The sequence below is a fragment of the Danio aesculapii genome, chromosome 9 (assembly GCF_903798145.1).
Source record: "Danio aesculapii chromosome 9, fDanAes4.1, whole genome shotgun sequence".
In the NCBI taxonomy this organism is placed as follows: domain Eukaryota; kingdom Metazoa; phylum Chordata; class Actinopteri; order Cypriniformes; family Danionidae; genus Danio; species Danio aesculapii.
This window is the reverse complement of record NC_079443.1, coordinates 18,906,909-18,932,588: the sequence shown is the minus strand read 5'-3', so window position 1 is coordinate 18,932,588 and position 25,680 is coordinate 18,906,909. Positions and strand designations below refer to the sequence as shown.

General features: G+C 37.5%; 2 protein-coding genes across 4 annotated transcripts; both read left to right on the top strand.

Annotated features, from left to right (window-relative positions):
- Nucleotides 1-1,030: 1,030 nt before the first annotated feature.
- gjb8 (gap junction protein beta 8) lies at nt 1,031-4,768 on the top strand. Its single transcript, XM_056465461.1, has 2 exons — nt 1,031-1,152; nt 2,607-4,768. The coding sequence occupies exon 2, from the start codon at nt 2,631-2,633 to the stop codon at nt 3,432-3,434; it is 804 nt and encodes a 267-aa protein (XP_056321436.1). The 5' UTR covers nt 1,031-1,152; nt 2,607-2,630; the 3' UTR covers nt 3,435-4,768.
- A 475-nt stretch (nt 4,769-5,243) lies between these two features.
- On the top strand, nt 5,244-11,126 carry gja3 (gap junction protein, alpha 3). Of its 3 annotated transcripts, none has more exons than XM_056465131.1 (3): nt 5,244-5,395; nt 6,550-6,613; nt 7,626-11,126. In XM_056465131.1, the coding sequence occupies exon 3, from the start codon at nt 7,661-7,663 to the stop codon at nt 8,957-8,959; it is 1,299 nt and encodes a 432-aa protein (XP_056321106.1). In that variant the 5' UTR covers nt 5,244-5,395; nt 6,550-6,613; nt 7,626-7,660; the 3' UTR covers nt 8,960-11,126. The 3 variants fall into 3 exon arrangements, with proteins under 3 accessions (XP_056321106.1, XP_056321104.1, XP_056321105.1); XM_056465129.1 differs by having other exon boundaries at nt 5,244-5,523; XM_056465130.1 differs by having other exon boundaries at nt 5,244-5,675.
- Nucleotides 11,127-25,680: the final 14,554 nt, after the last annotated feature.

Here is a 25,680-nt window from a genome sequence, read left to right as displayed (position 1 = left end):
ACAACATTTTGTTTAATGATGTACACAGTGTTCAGATCAATTGTAACACCCCAGCAAGCATTTTTTGTTTTTAAAAGATGTCTAATAGATGTCTAAACATAGTCGTCTGGGCTAAACCAAGGTTAAATTTGGGCTGTCAGTAAAAATCTAATCTAGGAACGACGTCTAAGAATAGGCCAAAACTAGACTTGTCATAAAATAAAGAGAAATGAATGACATATAAAGCCTGTCTGTTTGACGACTAGTCTAGTTTTAGGCTGTTCTCTATTCGATCTTCACTGACAACCCAAGTTTAGCCTTGTTTTAGCCAAGATTTGCAAGTTTAGATGACTATTAGACGTCTATTAAACACAAAATTGTTTGCCGAGACCCTGGTACAACTAACCCCGCTGGCTGCATCGTATGTTCTTGTGGACTGGCACACACACACACAGAGAGAGACATTGTAAGAAAAATCCAAGCGAACATAGATTAATGTAGTCTACTTTCATTTGCTAGTTTTACCCAATCTATGGTTTTAGCTTGACTTAAAAGTAAAACATTATGAGGTTACTTTTTGTACAGCAAAAAAATAAATAAATAAAATGAAATAAAATAACGGACGTTTTATTGACTTCTTACGAAAATTAGAAGTGCTTTGGGCGTATTTCTAGTATTTTGACCATTAATACAAATCAGAGTTTCTACATGTTAAACATTTGTGGTAACAATGTATCCTAGTTGTAAGTAAAAACCATGGTTAATTTTCACCGAAGGTTACCAGAAGGCTGTGGTTTAAAAGCACATTTCCTACAGTTTATCCACTCAAAGTTAAAATATGTTTACGTTTTCTAACCAAACACGGAACGCAATACTACATGTAGACGCGAGCTGCTGAAGCTGTAGTGGTCAGTGTTTTAATCTGCTGAGCGCCGCGGTCCGGAGATTTGACGCTCTCGAGCTCAAGAAACATCCAATGAATGTCGAGGCTCCGCCCGCCGTCAGGTGCACCTCTCCCCTAGAACACACTAAATAAGTGCTCTCTGTTTTCAGTCAATCACTTCATCTCACTCTGAAGACCTCAGAGGCACCACACAAGTGATTTGCTCAACTTAGCTCACACTGACGGATATATATCATGGATTTGATCTGAATCATCGTGTAGGCTAACAGGTAAACAGAAATCTTACTGTGAAACTACCAAAACTGATATTTGATGTGGTATTAGTGGCTCGTTAAACTTGATAAAATGACCAAAGTTACTAAATGTGAGAAAACAGCATATACTGTAAACTACCGGTCAAAAGTTTGTGGTCAAGTTTTTTAGCATGTTTTTTTTGTTCATGTTTTTGTTCATCAAGGTGACATTTATTAAATGTAAAAAAAAAGGTTAAATTGTTAAATATTTATTATCATGTTCAATAGCTGCTTTCTTATTGTATGTAGTTTCAAATTAAGTTATTACTTCAGTCGCTATTGCTTTTATTACCCATTAATAATAATAATAATAATAATAAATATTAGTGTTTTCTGAAGGATCATGTGACTCTGAAGACTGGCGTAATGAAGCTGAAAATTAATCTTTAAAATCGCTGGAATAAATGATTAAATTAAATGATAAACTACTTTTAAACAGTTAATTTACAGTGCAATAACATTTCACTATTGTATAATTTGTACTTATATTTTTGATGAAATATATGCAGCCTTGGTGAGCAGAAGCTTATTTATTTATATTATTTAGTATATATTATACAGAACATCATGTTTAGCTAATATTAGATGTTAAATAACATTATGGTAACAAAGTGTGCTTATTTCAAGATGTTAAGTGTTTTTGAAGACATTACATTTAAGTTAATATTGCATTACAAACATGTATGGCTAAACCTTTACAGATTTTTGTCATTCAAAATTTTAATTTCAACACAAATTTCCACAACGGTTGTGCATACATTAAAACATTTAAATAAATAAAGAGCATGTACACACCTCCTATATTAAATAAAAGTTTTGTATGTTTGTTTTGAAGTTATTTTAGTGTCACCGAGTGATTAATTATTGTAGCTTTTATTAATAGTTAAGATTATTATTCTTGGATTCAGTTGTCATTTGAAGTTTTTCTTTTTTTAATTTCATCTTTAAGAAAATATAATAAAAGTACATCTAAACTGTTGTTTTAATGATCATTTTAGATTTCTTGCCAACTGCAAATAATAGTTATAATTGTATTTAACTAGTATAATTTTGAAAATCATTACATTGAAATATATAATTATTAATCTGTATTTATTTAATTACTGTTATAAGTATTATTATTAATATACATATTTAGAAAAATAATTTAGATATATGGTTTGTTTTTGATTAAAGCAATCTCACATAATTCCAGTGGAAATTGTGTTTTTGTGTCTAATTTACCACAATTTAAGCTTTGCCTTAACTAAAATTGGCCATAGTGTATGAGTGTGAAAGTGAGAGTTTCCCGGTACTGGGTTGCGGCTGGAAGGGCATCCGCTGCGTAAAACATATGCTAGAATAGTTGGCGATTCATTCCGCTGTGATGACCCCTGATAAATAAGGGACTAAGCCAAATGAATAAAGTTTCTCTCTTTCTTTTCAATCAGGAGCTGAGAGCAACAGTAGACAGGATGAGTTGGGGAGCACTTTATGCTCAGCTGGGAGGGGTGAATAAACACTCCACCAGCTTGGGGAAGATCTGGCTGTCTGTCCTCTTCATCTTCCGCATTAGCATCCTGGTCATAGCAGCAGAGACGGTTTGGGGAGATGAACAATCCGACTTCACCTGCAACACACAACAGCCTGGTTGCAAAAACGTCTGCTATGACCACTTCTTTCCAGTCTCACACATTCGTTTTTGGTGTCTGCAGCTCATCTTTGTGTCCACACCGGCTTTACTGGTGGCTATGCATGTGGCGTATCGCAAGCGCAACATAAAAAAGAAAGGTCTTTTGGGCAAACGTGGAGGTAATGGTAAAGGAGATGACCTGGAGAGCTTGAAGAACCGGCGTCTACCCATCACTGGGCCACTGTGGTGGACCTACACCTCCAGCCTGTTCTTCAGACTTCTTTTCGAGGCCGGATTCATGTATGCTCTCTATTATGTCTACGATGGCTTTCAGATGGCACGCCTTGTGAAGTGTGAACAGTGGCCTTGTCCCAATAAAGTTGACTGTTTCATCTCAAGACCAACAGAGAAGACGGTCTTCACCATCTTTATGGTGGGATCTTCCGCCATCTGCATTGTGCTCAATGTGGCTGAACTGGCCTACCTGATAGTCAAAGCATTGCTCAGGTGCTCAGCCAGAGCCAAAGGGAGGCGCTCATTTGTACACCAAGACAAAATGTCCACAGAAAAGGCGCACCTACAGAATGAAAAAAACGCAAAGTTGCTGTCATCGGCTTCGGACTCATCGAGCAATAAGACTGTTTAAGAGGATCTTCAACTCTGCCATCATGGAAGATGATAACAGGCTTGTAGATTTAACAGTATGTGCTTTGTAGCTCTTTTTGACAAGTAGCCCAGAGATCACATCAAAAGACACACACCTGAAAGCAGGTTTCAGCATGGCTCTTTCCGAAGGTGAAATTCCTTCCCCTAGCCGAAAGATGATTCAGAGTTGTAACACTGCATGGTCAATGAAAAAGATGTGAGGGTTGTTGAGATATATTTGTAATTTTTTCACATGCTAGCTGGTTACAGTAGGGGTGTCCAAACTCTGTTCTGGAGGGCCTCCTGGAGAGTTTAGCTCCAGCCCTAATCAAACACACCCAAACCAGGTAATTAGGTTCTTACTAGATACACTAGGAACTTCCTGGCAGGTGTTTTGAAGCAAGTTTGAACTATGCAGGACACCAGCCCTCCAGGACCGAGTTTGGACACCCCTGAGCGGCATTAGAAAAGCGAAAGAGTGACTCCTAGTGGTCAAACCACACACACGTTCAAAGACCGCCTTTGCACAGAATTAGTGTCCTGTTTTTGAAGGATAATTTTTTATGTTGTATTGTACAGAAATGCATCTCAATATTTGGACACTTTGCTATGTTTTTAAATTAATTTTATTAACGCATTTTAGTCTTTCCGTTTCCTACCAACAATTTTAGCCTGGAAATGTGTTTTTTTAATGTTTGTTTGCTTGTTTTGTTTTTGCTTTTTATGTTTGTTCTGGTACATGATTCAAATATTTTACAACTCACAAGGTCAGCCTTTCATTCAACCCTACCTGGGATTTCATAGCAGCTTAAAGCAGTGTGCATTATTATATGAATCTTCAGTGTTTAATGAGCGATAATAGATATTTCAAATAATGTTTTAGCCTTATACTGAATCATTAACGCGAGCCATTAAGCATTTCTATTTGGACTACTTGGATGATCCCTGCTAAAGAGTAAACACATGACATATCCTAATAGAGAAGTGGCTCTGAAATATGTTAATGTAATACAGTCTTATTTATTAACCGTTAGAGTTGCAAGCAGGCTGCAATCACGTGAGAATGTTTACTTTTTTTTACTAGTCGCTCTTCTCTTAGATATCAAGGCTAGTCAGTTTACCTGTTGACAGATGAGAGCGCATTCAGTGACAGAACTTTGTGGGAATTTTTGTACCAAAATTCTCACATGATATTGATTAAATCTTACTGTTTCCCAAAGCAAGCTGTGATCATTTTTATTGTCAACTGATTGCCAGCTAAATACATGTTCTTTGCAATTTTGGCTAACAACTAATATTTTATATGAAGGTCTTAATAAAAAAAATCTCTAAATACTTGCTGTTTGTCAGTATTATGATTGCCACTGGTGGATTCTCTCAGGAAAACCAAAGGAGGGCGGTGTATTTCCATACTATTTTAGGCAAGGCCTGCTGCATGACTAAAGTTTTCCACACAAAAATATATATTTTTATATGTTGTTTTTGCCAATTTACTACCAAAACGATTTTATATTGATTTACTTACCCTCATGTAATAGTTATATATACTGTAAAGACAGCTATATTTAAGATTTTCAACTAATTACTGAACAAAAAATAGTCAATGGTTACTTAGATTTTAAGCTTGAAATCAAACATTGATGCTTAATTAGAGTGATGAATTAATTGCTTTCAAAACTAATACATTAAATAATAATTTAATTTTATTAATTTAATAAAATAGTAAATGTTTTGGTTATTATTATGATAATATTCTGTGTTAAAATGTTAAAGTTTTATGCCAGTAAATTAGTAAAATTGTGATCTGGAGTATAGTTATAGTGTTGGGGCGATGAGTTTACCCCGGTTGACAGGGGCGTGGCGTGCGCGCTGACTGGCCGATGACTTTCTGAAAGCAGCACTCTTGCATGACCACTCAAAGTGACAGTAGCGATGGCTGGGAACGGGAGACAGCTGCGCTTGGTGAGACCCCGTCTCCACACTCGAATTGCCATGAAAAACTAGGTGTTCTACGAGAGTTTGGCCTCGGGTCTCTGTGTGAAGAACTTTTTTGAATGAATAAGTTGGCCGGCCACTTTCAAAAGAGTTTGGTAAGCTGGCAGTGCTGCCAGGATTTGGGAACGGGGGGAGCGGGGAGGGCTCCTGCTACCTTTGGGAGGTCTGTATGCTTTCATCGCACTCAAACTGTGGCACCAGTGGCTGCTGGATATTGCTTTCGTTAGATAAGTTTACTTCAGTCAAGGTATGCTTCAAGTTAGGTGTAATTAAACTTTAATTTACATCCCATAGTAATTGATGTGAATTTTCGCTAGCTGGTAGGCCATCAGCTTTCACTCCAGTGTGGATGGTTTCTGCCTACTAACAGCTAACATCATATGGACACATTTCAGGAAAACATCTGTTGTTTGATATGACATATGAGCGAATAATACAGTGCAAAGCCTAGAAAATCTACCGGACTGTTTGACCTGAATGTGGACAGTGGACAGTTAGTATCATCACTTAATTATATACACAGCAGCAGTTTTGTAATTAAATGCTTAACTGATAGATCAGAGAGGACGAGTATTAGTGATAATTAAAACCAAGCAAATTCAATAACTGTTGTTATAATAATAGCTTGGGAACAAAACGATTTTAGATGATTTCATAGAAATAAGCCATATTTTAATATGATTTACAGGACTTGATTATCTGTGTAACAAATGTAAATATATAAAAAGTTGCCTGAGTAATTATCATTTTTAAACATTAAGTCACCTAATATACAAGTAAAAGCTACTATATAAGGTTATGTAAAAGGAAATATAAATGTGAAACAATCAAATTAAAGTTGTTAAAAATTAAAAACAAATTAAGCTGCTTGTGAAACTTGTTTAATGACACTTTTAATAATTGCAATACATTTTATTATAACAAAATATCTGCTAAAGTTATGTAAATGTAAAATAAATTACATAAAATATATTATATATATATATATATATATATATATATATATATATATATATATATATATATATATATATATATATATATATATAATATATATTATAAGAATAAGAACTGTTTTATTATAATTTTATTATTATGTAATTATGCACTTTTTTTTTCAGGGTCATAGACTTGATTTAGAACCTTAGTCGATGGATTTGCCGCCCTCAAAACAACTTCATTTTAGTAAGTAAAATTATTGATTTTCTGCCTGTTGAATGTGTTTTTTTTTGTACATTGGTTGTCTTTGTTTACTAGTGTTAATGCTATCCCATTCTTTGTTTGTTTGTTTAGTTGTACTGCTAATTTGTGCTTATGATGATAAAGATGAATCTGTGTTAATCAAATCCTAACACTGATTTATGGATTCATCAATTATTTACTTACAAGCACTTACATCACCTAAAAGGCAAATTAATCAATTGTACTGGCAATTAATTATACACGTGCAGACATGATATAAGGGTAGATTCACAGCTATAAATTGTCCTGGCCTTGGCAGTGCCATGTCTCCATATTTCCCTGAATTTTCCCCTTTGAATTCCTGTAATTGGCTCTATTAGGGCCCTCCACACATCAATGTCCAGTCAACGCTTTCAACTGTTTTTGAACATTATAATGTCGATCTCAGCACATGCCTGCTGGGCAGTGAAGCGAACAGGTGAGAGAGAAAGAGACTGTGTGTATGAATGTGGTGAAAAAGTGTGTACGAGTGTATGTGTGTGTGTCAGTGGCTGGAGAGAAAGCGAGCCAGAAAGAGTTTGCTTACACTGTGCATGCCAGGCTCATAGCAGCCAGTTAAAGAGTTAAATAGAGAGAGGTCTCAAAATCCAAAAGTTTGTCAACGTTTGTTTTGTTTTTTAATGTGATATTTACTGTAAGCAATCGCAAGGCTGATTTGCTTGATTTTCCTGACAAAGATTGATTAAGTTGTGCAAAGGACTGTCAAGTGCTTCATCAGAGCTGACCATCGAATCTTATGCAGAATCGTGAAATGCTGTGTGAGTTCACGAAGGCTGAACGTGTGGTTTTTTAATACATTCATTTGCATTAGCTGTGCCAGTTTGAACATACCTTCAGAGCACAGGCCTAGACAGACTCGATAAAAACAATCTCATGTACAGTGTTATTTGTTAACAGCTGAACTAGTTCTCAATGAATCCTCTCTCTTCCCCTTTCTCTCTCTCTCGGCCTCCAGACTGTACTTTCTCTCTAGGCTAGAAATCGTGAAGCATGGGTGACTGGAGCTTTCTTGGGCGGCTCTTGGAAAATGCACAGGAACACTCGACAGTGATCGGCAAAGTCTGGCTGACGGTACTCTTCATTTTTAGGATTCTGGTGTTGGGAGCGGCAGCTGAGGAGGTCTGGGGCGATGAACAGTCGGACTTCACCTGCAACACGCAGCAGCCTGGCTGCGAGAACGTCTGCTACGATGAGGCCTTCCCCATCTCCCATATCCGCTTCTGGGTGCTCCAGATCATCTTCGTGTCCACGCCAACGCTCATCTACCTGGGCCACGTCCTGCACATTGTTCGTATGGAGGAAAAGCGGAAAGAGCGTGAGGAAGAGTTGCGAAAGGCTAGCCGGCTCCAAGAGGAGAAAGAACTCCTGTATAGAAATGGAGGGGAGCCTGGTGGACGGGGTGGGGGCGGCAAAAAGGAAAAGCCGCCAATCAGAGACGAGCACGGCAAAATCCGCATTAGAGGTGCCTTGTTGCGCACCTACGTGTTCAACATCATTTTCAAGACCCTGTTTGAAGTGGGGTTCATTTTAGGTCAGTATTTCCTCTATGGTTTCCAGTTGCGGCCCCTGTATAAGTGTGCGCGGTGGCCTTGCCCCAACACGGTAGACTGCTTCATTTCCCGGCCTACAGAAAAGACCATCTTCATCATATTTATGCTTGTGGTGGCTTGCGTGTCCCTTTTGCTGAATTTGTTAGAAATCTATCACCTCGGATGGAAGAAGGTCAAACAGGGCATGACCAATGAGTTTGCCCCGGACCGCGAATCGCTGCCTGATGCGGACGAAGCTGAGCCCGAGTCCCCCAGAACTGCGCCTCCAACCCTCAGCTACCCGCCAGACTACACGGAAGTGGCGGTGGCGGGTGGCGCGTTCCTCCAGCCTGTGTCAGCGCCCTCCACGGCAGAGTTTAAGATGGACCCTTTGCGCGAGGAGCTTGAGGAGTCCTCACCTTACTACATCAGCAACAACAACAACCACAGGCTAGCTGCTGAGCAGAACTGGGCCAACCTGGCCACCGAGCAGCAGACTCGGGAGATGAACGCCGCCTCCCCATGCCCTTCCTCCTCATCTTGCTCCTCTGATAACGCACGGCAATCCAAAGATGCCGCTCAGCTTGCCAGCACCCCCTCCTCCGCTGGTGGCGGTTTGAGCACTGGGCCAGAGGAGGGGCACGTCACCACCACAGTGGAGATGCACGAGCCGCCCGTCATTTTCACTGATGCTCGACGACTGAGCAGGGCTAGTAAAGCCAGCAGTGTCAGAGCGAGGCCCAATGATCTGGCGGTGTAGTGGCTCTGCACCTCAAAGCACAGATTTTTGTGGACAAAAATACAGAGACGCACCAGAAAAGAAGAGGAAGGGAGAGGCAGAATGCTGGAATGGGGAAGAGTTCAGCCATCCCTTAAAAGATGGCTGCTGAATACTGGTTAGTGCAGCAGTTGAATGGAGCAATACAACTGATACACCAAAATCTAGAGTGGTTCACTCAGAAAAATGTCACTTTAATAAGTCCAATGATTCAGTTAGTAGACACATTTCATAGAATAACAAGCTGATGTTTGTATTGCAATAATGCAAGTTCCAAACAAGTAAAACAAATTCAATATTACATGGTTATTGTTATTATTATTATTATTATTAATATTATTACTATTATTATTATTATAATCCTGGAATAGCAATTGATGACAGTACTTCCCATCTGACATTTTCTTTTGAAGGTTTGCTTTGTTGTTCCAGCATCTGTCTCTCGATTTTCTCATTCTAAAAAGAAATCAAAGTGTTGGGGAAGGGGAAAAAAGTAAAAAGCACATTGCCTGATGAAAGTGGCAAACGTTAATGCATCACAGAGAAAAGGTCATCCATACATTAACTGAGGCAAGTGAAGTATTTAGTTAGATAACTGTTGTACTACTGAATGGTGCAGAGTTTTAATTCATATAGCTTGTGTATTCTCTGGACCATATTTTTTTCAATCCCATAATCTGAATTTCACATCCTGTTCCTCTGTTGGATTTGAGAGTTTTGATATATGACCAATTTGATATGACGCCAGGAAAACATGATCTCTTTGGAAGTAGTTAATCTGATGAGAGGAGTACTAACTCTTATTACATTTGAAATCCTCATTGTTTTTAGTTCGAAAAGCTTGGACATTTTCTAAAAATGTTAGCAATTGGTTGAGAATGAGTAAATCAAAAAAGCATTGCTTTTCTGTAGTCACTGAACTTAGTCTGAACTTTAACTCTGAAAACTGGACTGACACTTTCAATTTACTAGAACTTCTATGTTGAGCCGCTTTGACACACTCTACATTGTAAAAGCGATATAGAAATAAAGATGAATTGAACTGAATAGTCAGTTCGTGGTTGCCAAAAAAAGAGTTACTTCAAAATGAACATAAAAAAGATGCTGTAAGTGTCTAATGCTATTATGGAGTTTATCCCCTTTTTTTTGGTCCAGTTTCAGGTTACTGTGAGGCCCTCATTTTCACTCACTACTACTGCTGTTGTGTAGGACATGCCTTCTGTACACATAACAATTTAAACCCATATGACAGCACAATATTATTTATTTTCCTTCAGAAAACTGTTCTTGAGACCCATCAATGTACAATGCTCCTATTATCAGGTATAAACTTCAGCAATCTATTTAAGGAGAGAGACAGCCCTGAAATATAAACGGTACATTACTTCATCATGCAGAGACTGTGCAGGTTTGTGCCTAGGACAGTATTAGATCTGCTTTACCGGATCACAGTATTTACAGATGTATGTTATTTATTTTCTGCTGTTTTAATGTATCCAAAAATGAAAGTGTGTTATTTTGTCTTTTTTTGGTTCTTAAAGTTTACATTTTAGTATATAGTTGAAGATTTGCACATTTAGGCAAAAGACACTGTTCATTAATTCTTACATTGGTAGAAAAGAGGAAATATTTTTGATCCTTAAAGGAAAATGTCTTAATGGTAAAAGTCGTTGTGTTGATGGCAGTATTCTTCCACTTAAATAACATCAAATGTAATTTATAAAGCAGCACTTGTAGAGTATAAGAAATATACACGTTTCCCATGTTTTATTTTAGGACTGTTGTAGTGGCCTGAAAGGACCGCAGGAAATTTGAACATTTTGGATTATAGCATTTCATCGATTCTGAATTGGAATTGGCCAGCCAGCCAGCTCTTTCCTATCTCGATCCGTTTGTAGTGTACTTAGTTGCAGCACATTATTCTCAGATAACACTCATTTCTTGAACTGATTTTCTCAAGCAGAGCTGATTATTCTGACCAATCAGGGAAAATGAACCACCTACATATGCTCAGAACAGCAGCCTGTTTCAATGCTGTCTTAAGAGAAGTGCCTTGTGTATTCAATTTTATAAGAACAAGTTGATGTAAATGTTCATTTACCTCAAATGTTTACAAAGCTGTTACTAAATAAACTTTTTGTACCATAAATGTAGGCTACCCTGACCTTTTCTTTTGCAAACGGCAGGCTGCAATGATTTATGTTTGGGTGCTCTCAAGTGCTGTCCTGTTCACTACATAGTCGTCATCACTTGCTTAAAAATAACAAGGCAGTCGGGATTTACATAGAAAATAAATTTTACAGATATTTCTAATGGTTAGAATGTAATTAATTGACTTTGTCATTTTTAATTAAGCCTAACAGTGTTTTACCAAGCTTAAAATGAGACGGAGGTGGTATCCTGATCAAGTTTTGCTATTTGAAACAAACACATTCTTGTAATCTTATCAAGTAAAACATTATCTTATTTAAAAAGGCTAAAATTGATGTAATTAAATCCATGACCAGTGCTTGAGCATCACTTGTGGTATGTGGGTAGCCATGAGTGCCTGCCTGATTTTTATCAAAAGGTGAAAGAGGTACAAAATTTGATGAATTGCTTATGCAAGAAAAACCTAATGACACTTAAGAGTTTACATTTATTCCATTTATAAATCCAGGCCAAAATCACAATCAATGCAAACAAATCTCCTGGAAGCCTGAGCGCGTCTGAACTGAAAACTTGCCCTCATTGACCTCTGAACTTTATGCTTATCAGTCCTCCATTCCAGATTCCTAGCGGGAAAGTGAGAAAGAGACTCAATGATGAGGGACACTAAAATGACATATGATGCACACAGTCCTCCATCTGTGAGGAAATGGCAACACCACGCAGGCCAGATTATAATGTATGTACGACGGATATGAGTTAGACATCAGTGTAAATGTGTACTTCGCTTTGATCTCACACTATTTAGATGCTAATTCTGTTTGTGTCAAATAAATTATCTGTTTTCTTAGCAAGCTGTTTAATTTATTAGCTAATCAGCTAATAAACAGCTTATAATAATGTGAACATTTGTATGAAAATACATATTTTTCCATTTAAGTAGCTTTAATGATATTCCTGTTAGTAGTAAAAGTGTAAAAGTGGTTGTACTGGAGAGGTTGTAGGGAGCGAGCAATAACATGCTGAAAATCCTAATTGACACACAAAAATTATACTTTTACTTTGGGTGGAATAGAAATACCTGGCATAACCAACATAAGACTTAGCTTTGTCAGGCTACTGGATCAAAATATATCTGTTAAGTGTAATTATTTTACACTTGGTCCTACAAAAAAAAGGACTAGATTTCTCAAAATTAAGATGGTTGTGGCTTAGACTGAAGAAAATACTAGAAAATATTGGACAAGAAATTACTGAATTTCTCAAAATTAAGGTGGTTGTGGCTTAGACTGCAGAAAATACTGGAAAATATTGGACAAAAATGACTAGATTTCTCAAAATTGAGACGGTTTTGGCTTACACCGAAGAAAATACTGGAAAATAATGGACAAAAAAATGACTAGATTTATCAAACTTAGACTGAAGAAAATATTGGACAAAAATGACTAGATTTCTCAAAATTAAAGGGGTTGTGGCTTAGACTGAAGAAAATAGTGAAAAATATTGGACAAAAATGACTAGATTGCTTAAAAATAAGATGACTGTGGCTTAGACTGAAGTAAATTTTGGACAAAATGACTAGATTTTCTTAAAATTAAGATGGTTGTGGCTTAGACTGAAGAAAATACTGGAAATAAATTGACAAAAAATGACTAGATTTCTCAAAATTTAAGATTGTTGTGGCTTAGACTGAAGAAAATGCTGGAAAATATTGGACAAAAAATGACTAGATTTTTCAAAAATAAGATGGTTGTGGCTTACACCGAAGAAAATACCTAAAAATAGTGGACAAAAAATGACTAGATTTCTCAAAATTAAGATGGTTGTGGCTTAGACCGAAGAACATGCTGGAAAATATTAAACAAAAAAAATGACTAGATTTCTCAAAATTAAGATGGTTGTGGCTTAGACTGAAGAAAATACTGGAAAATATTAGACAAGAAATTACTGAATTTCTCAAAATTAAGGTGGTTGTGGCTTAGACTGCAGAAAATACTGGAAAATATTGGACAAAAATGACTAGATTTTCAAAATTAAGACGGATGTGGCTTAGACTGAAGAAAATATTGAAAAATATTAGACAAAAATGACTAGATTTCTCAAAATTAATATGGTTGTGGCTTAGAATGAAGAAAATATTGAAAAATATTGGACAAAAATGACTAGATTTTCAAAATTAAGACGGTTGTGGCTTACACTGAAGAAAATACTGGAAAATATTGGACAAAAATGACTAGATTTCTCAAAATTAAAGGGGTTGTGGCTTAGACTGAAGAAAATACTGAAAAATATTGGACAAAAATGACAAGATTGCTTAAAAATAAGATGGTTGTGGCTTAGACTGAAGAAAATACTGGAAATAAATTGACAAAAAATGACTAGATTTCTCAAAATTTAAGATTGTTGTGGTTTAGACTGAAGAAAATGCTGGAAAGTATTGGAAAAAAAATGACCAGATTTTTCAAAAATAAGATGGTTGTGGCTTAGACTGAAGAAAATACTTCAAAATATTGGACAAAAATGACTAGATTTCTCAAATGTCAGATGGTTGTGGCTTAGACTGAAGAAAATACTGGAAAATATTGGACAAACATGACTAGATTTCTCAAAATTAAGATGGTTGTGGCTTACACCGAAGAAAATACCTAAAAATAGTGGACAAAAAATGACTAGATTTCTCAAAATTAAGATGGTTGTGGCTTAGACCGAAGAACATGCTGGAAAATATTAAACAAAAAAAATGACTAGATTTCTCAAAATTAAGATGGTTGTGGGTTACACCAAAGAAAATACTGGAAAATAATGGACAAAAAATGACTAGATTTCTCAAACTTAAGATGGTTGTGGCTTCGACTGAAAAAAATACTGGACAAAAATGACTAGATTTCTCACAATTAAAGGGGTTGTGGCTTAGACTGAAGAAAATACTGGAAAATATTAGACAAAAATGACTAGATTTCTTAAAATTAAGATGGTTGTGGCTTAGACTGAAGAAAATGCTGGAAAAAAATGGACAAAAATGACTAGATTTCTCAAAATTAAGGTGGTTGTGGCTTAGACTGAAGAAAATACTGTAAAATATTGGACAAAAAAATAACTAGATTTCTCAAAATTAAGATGGTAGATCGAAGAAAATGCTGGAAAATATTGCACAAAAAAATTACTAGAATTCTCAAAATTAAGGTGGTTGTGGCTTAGACTGAAGAAAATACCTGAAAATATTGGACAAAAAAAATGACTAGATTTTTTTTTAATTAAGATGGTTGTGGCTTACACCAAAGAAAATACTGGAAAATATTAGACAAAAAATTACTAGATTTCTCAAACTTAAGATGGTTGTGGCTTTGACTGAAGAAAAATCTGGAAAATATTGGACAAAAATTACAAAAATTCTCAAATTTAACATGGTTGTGACTTAGCCCGAAGAAAATGCTAGAAATTAATAAACAAAAAAAGGACTAGATTTCTCAAAATTAAGGTGGTTGTGGCTTAGACTGAAGAAAATACTGGAAAATAGTGGACAGAAAATGACTAGATTTCTCAAATTTAAGATGGTTGTGGGTTACACCGAAGAAAATACTGGAAAATATTGGACAAAAAATTACTAGATTTCTCAAACTTAAGGTGGTTGTGGCTTAGACTGAAGAAAATACCTGAAAATATTTACTAGATTTCTCAAAATTTTGATGGTTGTGGCTTACACCGAAGAAAATACTAGAAAATATTGGACAAAAAATGACTAGATTTCTCAAACTTAAGATGGTTGTGAATTAGACTGAAGAAAATATTGGATCAATGGCATGAAAACCTAGATGCAATGAGACATTTATAAGGAATAAGGGAAAGCAACTTTTTTTTTTTTTTAAATCTATGGCTAGTCAAACTTGCCAAACCTGTTCACACTAAGGATAAAAACAATGACAACAAAGATATAGATTCTTCTAAACAAAAAATAAGAATACTCCACGCCACATCTTTAACAGTGAGGGCACACAGAAACAATACAATTCCAATTAATTTTTCGAGGCTAATGATCTATATTCAGTATCAGCCAATCAGAATGGAACAAACAACAGAGCAAACATTTAAAGTGGCAGTCGGCAAGTCTAAAGAATGTGTATTGACAAGTTAATATTGTGTGGACGTTAATACAGTTAGCATTATAGCTGTCTTTAATATAAATACGATTCTACCCTAAAACCCACCTATTTGACAAAGCACTGGGAGATTATCCATTGGAAGGGAGATCTCAGAGAGAGCATGAGAAATGTTGTCAGATCTGACAGTGGAGTTCAAGTTCACAGAATTTTAATTCTCACCGCAATGGTCCGTTTGAACTGACACTTATTGCATTTAGTCAACACATGCTGTGTGTTGTGGGAATGGCCTCTCTCTCTCTCATCCACACACAGACACACACACAGACACACACATACACACACGCAGCAATTTCATGTGCTCGGTGTCTAGATATCTATGAGAGGACAAGCGTGTTGGGTTATTTTAAGGCCAAAGGATTAGAGAGACAATGCAAATTTGAAACTGGCAAACCTCCTGTCAAGGCTCCAATAAATGCAGAACTAATTTAGACCATCAACACATATTATGATAAGAATAAAGACAGTGACCAATGGCTGTTATGCAAGAGTAAATCTATGGCATCAATATAGTTGTGGTCCAGTATAGTGGGAAAAGAGCATGGAGCCAGTCATTGAAGAGGAGGTGATAGGCAGTAGGTGTTAAGTCCAGTGTTTGAGGGGTGTCATTCGATTGGTTGTCTGTGGGCTGAAGGTTGCAGTGCTATCTATGAAGGGCAGGGTCTGTGTGTAGCACTTGGCTTCACCATCCCAGAACTAAAAACACACAGGCAGTTATTTATAGCCTTTAATCACCTTGGAAATTCATGCAGCCTCTCTGCCTGAATACCACTGTGCCGTGTTGTTTATATCAGGAAAGCCACTCAATAAGTTTGAGGCACAGTCAGGACCAAGCCGTTCATGTGCAGTTAATGACCACTGACTTAGATTTGAACATTATATCAACACAGTAATTTAATCAGATTCTTTCACAGTAAACTTCACATTTCTGTCATCTGAAGAAAGGTCGTTCTGTGACTAAGACGATATTGCTTAGTACTATTTTGTAAATTAACTGGGTCACACTGACACACTTCATGAATCAATAACAGTCGTCAATATTCAGTTACTTATCCTTTCAATGTGACTTTCTTCTGTAAAACATAAAGTACACTATATTGCCAAATGTTCTGAGACCCCCCTCAAAATCATAGAATTTGGGTGTTCTAAACACTTTCAGGCGACAGGTAAAATTAAAGCACCTAGGCATGCAGACTGCTTCTACAAACATTTGTCAAAGAATGGATCACTCTCAGGAGCTCTGTCAATTCAAGTGTGGTACCAGCATTGGTACCAATTTAAAACAACAGCACCTCTGCCACAAAGTGGTTGGCCATGTAAAATCAATGCTGAGTGCGCAGAAGCTGCAAACTTTCCGCAGGGTCAATAGCTACAGAACCCCAAAACTCAGATTAGCTCAAGACAAAAGTGTAAAATCTTAATGGAATGGGTTTCCAAGGCTAAGCATCTGCAAAAAGTATGCCACCAGTGGACTACACTAGAGCAGTGAGATGCATTCTCTGAAGTGACGAATCCCACTTCTCTGTCTGGCCCATGGAAGATTCTGGGTTCGACTGTTGAAAGGAAAATGGTATTTGCCTGACCACACTGACCATAAAGACATGGATGAGAAGTTTGGTGTGGAGGATCAGAGTGGAGACAGTTCAACATCAGTGTCTGACCTCACTAATGTGCCTCTAGAAGGATGGCCAAAAATTCCAATAAACCTTCTAAATCCTGTGGAAAACCTTCACAGTGGAACTGTTATACTTGCTAAGAGTGACCCTTTGGATTAAGATTGAGATGTCATTAAAGCAATATAGTGTGTTGAAAAATGTTTGAGAACATTTAGCAAACGCATGTGTTTTGCAGAAGAAAGAAAGTCATACAAGTTTGGCAACTTAAGAATGAACCATACACTCTAAAAATCCTGGGTTGATTTGACCCAAAACTGGGTACACTCTAGAAACAGGGGTATGAAAGTTGTCACTTGGGAAGAACCTTATAAGTACTAAAAGTACTTAATAGTAAATTATACCTATTATACCATTTCAGTAAAAATTGTACCTTAAAAAATGGTACTGACCCAGTGACAGCTCTTGCACCTTTATTTCTGAGAGTGTAAAATAAAGACAAACTGTTTTTCATTTTCAAAGACAATTTCATTTTCAACCCAATTTTATACCAACAGTTGGGTTTGTCCATATTTTACCCAAATTTGCTGTTTTCTAACGTGAGGGTTTCATTGTAAATTTTTTATATCCTGGACCTGGCCGAATCCTGAGCAGTTACTGTGATGGTCATGGAGGAGTGGAGAACATGAGACTGATTCCTTTGACGCTCCAGAGACAGACGAGTCTTCGCTGAGGCCAGCTTCCAGCCTCCACCACTGAGACTGCAGCTCTGCACAAGACGTTTGGCCAGCTGAGAAATTAAAATGAAAATGGTCGTGCCCAACTGAGCCTGGTTTCTCTCAAGGTTTTTTTTTCTTCACTTCCGCCTTTAGTGAAGTTTTTTTTCCCTCTCCGCTGTCGCCACTGGCTTGCATGGTTCGGGATCTGTAGAGCTGCGCATCGTTGGATTTGCCCTTCAATATTTGGACTCTCAGTAGTGATTATTAAACCACACTGAACTGAGCTAAACTGAACTGAACTTAAACACTACAAACTGAACTACACTGTTCCTATTTACTGTGACCTTTTATGTGAAGCTGCTTTGACACAATCTACATTGTATAAGCGCTATACAAATAAAGGTGAATTGAATTGAATTGAATTAAATCTGTAAATAATAATAATAAGATTTTACATATACTTTAAGCAGGGGCTAAAACAAACATTTTTTGATGGCAATATATCAAACAACAGTATGTAAACGCAAATCATGCTATATATCAGAACAGATTTAAAACTTGAAAAGATTTGTCACGTTACATTTTCAAAACCACAAAGCTGCTTATATGATTGCATATTTATATAACAATTAAGTGTTTGTGATGTGATGATCACAAATTATAATAAGCAAACTATACTATCTTAAACTATTCAAAATTCTTAACACATTTATAGATTGAGGTAAATAACAAATAACATTATTTCGTACTTGCTAATGCTAACTTTTACTCACATTAGCCACTCAGAGGCTTTAAGTTACAGTTCAAATGTGTTTCAAAACCTATACAGTATTGTAAAGGAATTGTGTGCATTGCAGTTTGACCTTTTGCCAGCTGAACGGGAGTAACAACATCTGCCACCATGATTGTAGAATGACCCAGAAGACAATGGCCATTCTAGTTCAGTACAGAGAATGTCTGGACTCGTCCTTATTTACAAAACAAGAGTCAGTATTTAGGGGCAAAATGGCAGTGACAGTGACTCTGAGTGAACTTACACAGGTCATGTTTCATTCACAATGTGAGATCTGTTGCTCTGTTTAAAACAGGCTCTATAAGCTCACACTGAAAGTCTCACCACTTTCTAAATGCAGAGGGGTCATCCTAAATTTAAAGTCTTTCGAGCTGAGCTGGGATAACAGCTGTCCATGAGCGCAATTCCAATTTGCATCTTACATAATCAAGGCTATATTAAAGCACATGTAAGAATGAAAAAGTGACAATTGTGGCGCTCATCCCAAGCTGGCACTTGTCACTTCAGTACAGCTGGTCACTGTGTTCCCCCTCCAACACAAACTCCTCCCCCCTCAGCTCGATTTCTGTTGTTTTATAATTAAATGGTGACATTAGTTCATATCATGTGATGCTAAAAGGATTCATCACACATTAGAGGGCCTAATCGCCACCTATAGTCTGCCCCTCGCCTCTGCCGCGGCTCTATCCCAGATGACCCTGCTGAGGGCAGCGCTTTCTTTATGTCCCCTGAAAGGACTGGGGATTGAGCCCAAACAAAAAAACCCACGAGGGTGAAAAAATGTTTTTACATCCGCCTGCCCCCTCGCTCGGCGGGCTGTGTGTGCGCTCAGGGTCGTTTTCACTTTAGATCAATGGGACAAGTTATTGGAGTCTGGCCAACTCTAACTGATGGAAAAGAAAGAAAAAAGCTGCCTCTTCAAAAAAAAAAAGAGGGTTTGTCATACCTGCACGTGCCTTCACAAAACAGCATGTACTTCTCATTCTAGGCGCTGATTTATCTCTCTTGTACATAATTTAGGTTTTTGAACTGAATGGTTAAGCACATTTATGCTCTGCACAGTGCAGAGAAAACATCGACACACATATCGCTCACAATTGCAGGGAGGTGCCAAAGTTCACAAGCACACTCAAATAGGTGGGGTAACCTCAGCGTGCTTTGCGTCACAAAAAAATAAAACAAACAAAACTAAAAAAAAAAAAAAGAAAGAAAAACGGGGAGATCACATTCCAGTGCTCCTGAAGCAGGGATCAGAGTTGTGCCCTCGTGCAGAGTGATGGCCATTTATCTGGAAACAAAACTCACACCCAAATGTGAAAGAATTTAATGTCTCCATTCCGCCCCAGCCCACCCTGGTTTAATTTTGGATCCAACACACGAGCCCACTGCAGGACGCCCCCAACTGGATGTACTGCGAGGGACATATGTTGGAAATTACTATGGTAGCATTAGGGCTCAAACTTTTTTTTTACTTAAAGTGTCAATTTAATTAAATTCTGCTATTAATTAATTACCTTCACATCATTCCAGTATGGTGAGACCTTTGTTCATCTTTGGAACAAAGATATTTGGGATTAAACTCTGCTAACCCCCTCATCCTCTGTACTGCAATGATCCTGAGATGTTCAAAGTCCAGAAAAGGAACCAAAAACGTGGTCAAAACAGTCAGTGCAGTGGTTCAACTGTAATCAAGATCTTCCACTGAAGAAATATTAAATGCATGTTAGTTTCCCACATAAATTGTTATGTTGGTATTTTTAGTAATAAAAGTAAATACTTTAAAAGTTAGAAAATTGATTACTTGCCTTGGTGTATGATTGCACAAACGTCTCCATTTAAACACTGATAAAACTTATAATGCTGTGAATTTTTCCAATGGCCTTTCTTTACCCTATAAAAATCCCCAAATGATTCTGTGGCACAAATCAAGTGTAAATCAACCAAGTGTCGGAGAAAACGTAAAGTGTCCATTTAAACTCATTTCAGCTGGCTGCAGAATTAACATTTGACTCATTTTGATGACTTAACCAAAATAAATTTTATGTTCCTTTTTGAGCTAAGTTATGGGTTTCAGCTTAGCCAGTTAGTATGCTAGGATGTTTGTTTTTATAGCATGTGTGCTTGTAAAGTTCTGTCGCCCAATAGCCTAGCAAAATACGATTAGTTCCGTTTTAGAGTCATTTACAGGGTTTTTTATTTTACAAAAAGTTTGTTTGATTCGTAACAAACTCCCAGGACTAAAAACCGTGTTTTACTGTGAACCGATAGTTGTCATATCAATGTATCAATGTGCGACAAACTTTGCTCCACGTGGTACAGACACGTCTCACACGGATGCTGATTCTGGTTCTGTTTCTGGAGGTTTACCTGCAGTCGCTGTCCTCTACTGGAGCCCCCATCTCGTCAGTTCTGTGATTTGCCCGCGATTCAAATGCCGCGCTTTTTACTGAGGTAAATTTCTGTCGATTGATTGTTGAAATCGCGTATCAACGTCTGTACAAAACAACTTTAGTCACTATCGCTATAATTACTGCAGGTGACGTCAGTTAACTGTAAGTTGAACCTGTTCATTATTCGAGCGTCTACAGTAGACTACAAGTGGCTGTTGGATGCAGCCATTATGATGCAAGCTAAGATTGCATTTCTCGGCGATATGAGGTTGATAATTTTCAAGGAAAGCGAATGTAATAGAATAAATAAACATGTTTGATTAAATTTGCCTATTTTAATCTCACAATTCTGACTTAAAGTGTAGAATTATACATTATTTGTTTCAAAATTTTGACTTGATTTCTCGCAGGTCTGAGTTTAAATATCACAATGCTAAATGTTCTCACATTTCCAGGTTTATAGTTCACAATTCCAAATGTACACTTTTTTTCCTAGAGAATTTTTACTCACAAAAACAGGTTTAGCCTAGGCCTTCTTGCAGTTCTACTTTTTTTCCTCAGAACTGCAAACTTTAATCAAAGTTGTTAGATAAGTCACAATTTCAGATTTCATTCATTCACTCATTTTCTTTTCGGCTTAGTCCCTATTCATCTGGGGTCCCCACAGCTAAATGAACCGCCAACTTATCCAGCATATGTTTTATGCAGCAGATGCTCTTCCAACTGCAACCCATTGCTTGGAAACATACACACTCATTCACATACATACACTACAGACAGCTTAGCTTACCCAATTCACCTATAACATGTCTTTGGACTTGTGGGGGAAAGCAGAGCACCTGGAGGAAATCCATGCCAACACAGGAAGAACATGCAAACTCCACACAGAAATGCCAACTGACCCAGTTTGCGCTCGAACCAGCAACCTTCTTGCTGCGAGATGATTGTTCTACCCACTGCGCCACCATGCTGCCCCACAATTTCAGATTTGAAAAGGTCAAAAAGATCTAAAAAGGTCAGATTTGTGAGATGTATGAGATGAAAATGTCAGAGGTGTGAGGGGATGATATCAAGATAAACTCTTCTGACAAGAAAAATCAAGAGTAGACCAAAAAAATCAATTTCTTCTTTTAACTTAATCTTGCAATTCCCTTTTATTTATTTATTTTTATTTGTGTCCAATGTTGTGATTGGTTGTTTAGCCCTGGCCTCTGGATATCATAATCAAATATTCAGTATTCTGGTCTTTGCACAGAGCCCTGCTAATTTAAGTCTGTAGATTATTTTTACCCTATATACTATTTTATCAGATTAAAAGTTTGTCTGAGCCTAAGTAAGATCATGAATCATTCTCATCTACTAACAGTATGGTACATTGAATAACAAAGTGTAGTTTAAAGGGATAGTTCACCCAAACACGAACATGTATGTTTCTGTTTTCTATTGAACACTAAGAAATGATGAATGTTAGAAACCAGTAATTGACCTAGGCAGAAAAAACAAATACTATGAAAGTAAATGGTTTCTGGATTCCTGCTTTCTTCAAAATATCTTCTTTTGTGTTCAACAGAAACTCAAACAGGTTTGTGACAAGCGAAAGATGAGTTAATGGTGACAATTTCAAGTGTGGTGTGAACTGTGCCTTTAAGCCTTCATTTATTAAAATCTCTCCGACTAATTCAAATTAAAAGTCCAGTGACAACTAATGTTTAGGGCATATTTGCAGCTAAGAGATATTTTTTGTCAATTTAAAGTAATTCTGACTGAATATTTCTTTTATTTGTGTAATATCTTAAATTTAAACCGTCATGAAAGCTCACCCTCCTACACACCTCCTTCTCCCACTTACCTCAGTAGCTTTACTGCCCTATAAAAAGATCAGCATGCAGCATAACTCATATTTATACTGAAGAGGGAGTGCTGTACTGCCTATAATACTCATGATAACACAACTGCCTGTCAATCACAACTCAGGCAACCTAAATGAAAACAGGACATTGTGTATCCTCTTGTTGACCATTTCCTGTCACATGACCATCATCTGCAATGACCTTGTGCTTCGCTGCATTCTGGTGCAGCAACTGCTGACAAGAGACACCTGCTGGAATAAAGTCCATTGAGGGGCTTGGTCTGTGATCCATCTGTTTGTTTGGGAGGAGATGATACCAATCATTGGTGCCAAGTGAGCTCATGTCACTCATCTGGCAGAAAGAGAGCATGCTGTACGACACTGATAAATATAGTACAAACTTACATCACAACAGCCGGCTGGGTTTAACTCTTGGACAATATGATATTAAAACACATTTTGGCAAGGTAACTCCATTAAAGAGGCCTACTACTGTCACTGCAGCAGCAACTCTGTATTAGAAACGTATTGAACATGATTCTTCTCAAGGATACCATATGTGAAGAATTATTTGTATTTGTAATACTTTCTGTAAGAAAAGAATAAAAATGGGGGTAATATCTGCTCTTGGAATACTGACTACCAAAATGATGTCTGCGGTTGGCCCAAATAAACCTAGGCCTCCATCCAAGTTTCTTTATAAATATTCTAGCTACATACTCACCGGCCACTTTATTAGATACACAGCACTAGTACCGGGTTGGACCCATTTTGCCTTCAGAACTGCCTTAATCCTTTGACAAAGGTTCAACAAGGCACTGGAAATATTCCTCAGATATTTTGGTCCATATTGACATGATAACATAACGCAGTTGCTGCAGATTGGTTGGCTGCACATCCATGATGCGAATCTCCAACACCTCCCAAAGGTACTTTATTGGTTTGAGATCTGGTGACTGTGGAGGCCATTTGAGTACAGTGAACTCATTGTCATGTTCAGGAAACCAGTCTGAGAGGCTTTGCGCTTTGAGACATGGCGGGTTATCCTGCTGGAAGTAGCCATCAGAAGATGGGTACACTGTGGCCATAAACAGATGGACATGGTCAGCAACAATACTCAGGTAGGCTGTGGCGTTGACACGACGCTCAATTGGTACTAATGGGCCCAAAGTGTGGCAAGAAATTGTGCCCCACACCATTACACCACCACCAGCCTGAAGCATAGATACAAAGCAGGACTGATCCATGCTTTCATGTAGTTGAGGCCAAATTCTGACCCTACCATCCGAATGTCACAGCAGAAATCGAGACTCAGACCAGGCAACAAATTTCCAATCTTCTATTGTACAATTTTGGTGAGCCTGTGCCAATTGTAGCCTTAGTTTCCTGTTCTTAGCTGACAGGAGTTGCACGCCAGTGTGGTCTTCTGCTGCTGTAGCCAATCCGCCTCAAGGTTCGATGTGTTGTGTGTTACGACATGCTCTTCTGCATACCTCGGTTGTAACGAGTGGTTATTTGAGTAAAGCTGCAGTCACACTATAGAGTTTGTGCGTGGAAAATTCTGTTGTATGGCGCTGTGAAAAGGGGCAAGATTAATAAAGATGATTAGACATTTAAAAAAGCGAGCGATTGGTCCATATTTAAAATTTCTGTACAGAGAGGTCATGTTTCGATCCTCAATTGGTCTCACGCAGTCAAGTGATGCGATTTCGCAGGTCAGCGTTCACCAAGCATGAACTTTGCAATGCAGTGAACTGTGAAACTTGACGCACAAACTTGCGTTTCCAGTCTGACTTATTCGCGTGCGTATGAATGGAAGTCTATGGGGAGAAAAGTCCAGTGTGACCGCAGCTTTACTGTTGCTTTGTTTGCTTCCGACCCTTTTCCATTTGCGCCCACAGAACTGTCACTCACTGGATAATTTCTTTTTCGGACCATTGACCATTCTTATGCTCTGTAAACCCTTGAGATGGTTGTGCGTGAAAATGCCAGTAAAATAGCAGTTTCTGAAATACTCAGAGCAGCCCGTCTGGCACCAACAACCATGCCATGTTCAAAGTGACTTAAATCACCTTTCTTCCGAATTCTGATGCTCAGTTTGAACTGCAGCAGATCATCTCGACCATGTCTACATGCCTAAATGGACTGAGTTGCTGCCGTGTGATTGGCTGACAAACAGTCGGACAGGTGTACCTAATAAAGGGGCCAGTGAGTGTACATTACTAGTCAAAATTTTGGATGCGTTTGACAATTTGTTTTTCATTAAAGTTAGTTTCTGCAATGCTAAACTGCAAAATGTCTGTTTTTAATCTGGTTTCGGTGTTCATCATTGTTGAAACTAACAAAAGACTATGAATAAATAAATGAATTTTACATTAAATATTAAGTTAAAATAGTTCACACCAGTTATAACAACAAAGAGGACAGATATTATTGGAATCACTTTCAGAATCATATCTTTTTCAACCAAAAGAAAAATGTGACAGCCAATCAGAATCCAGAATCTTAAAAGCTTGGACATTTAAAGTGCCAAAACACAAAACTGATGTGACCCCCCCCCTCCCCCCCAAGTCTTGCTAAATCACGACGTTACATTACAATCTTTGATTTGAAGCAATGTATATAAAAAGGCAAGAACTACAATCCCATGATGCACTAAAAAATGACATTAAAATGAAAAACAAGAAAGGAATATAACAGTATCCATTTAAAGTTGCTGGCTGTATCTGTAGAAACAATATATTTCAGTTTATTGCAAACTATGTATACAAAAAGCATTCTGAATGTAGAGAAACTGGCTTGATTACATCACTCACACAGCGCTTCTCTTTAGGTGTGCTCATTACAACCCTCTTACTCGCACAGCATCATGGGTAATGTAGTTTTGTTGACAATGCAAACAGATGGGTGAACAAAAGCTTACACAACCAACTCATAATATCCGAGCTCACAGCAGGCCTGTCTTTATAGGTTTATCAGTTATAATTCTGGTACTACTTGGAGTTATTTTCTTTCCAATTACTGATTAATTCGC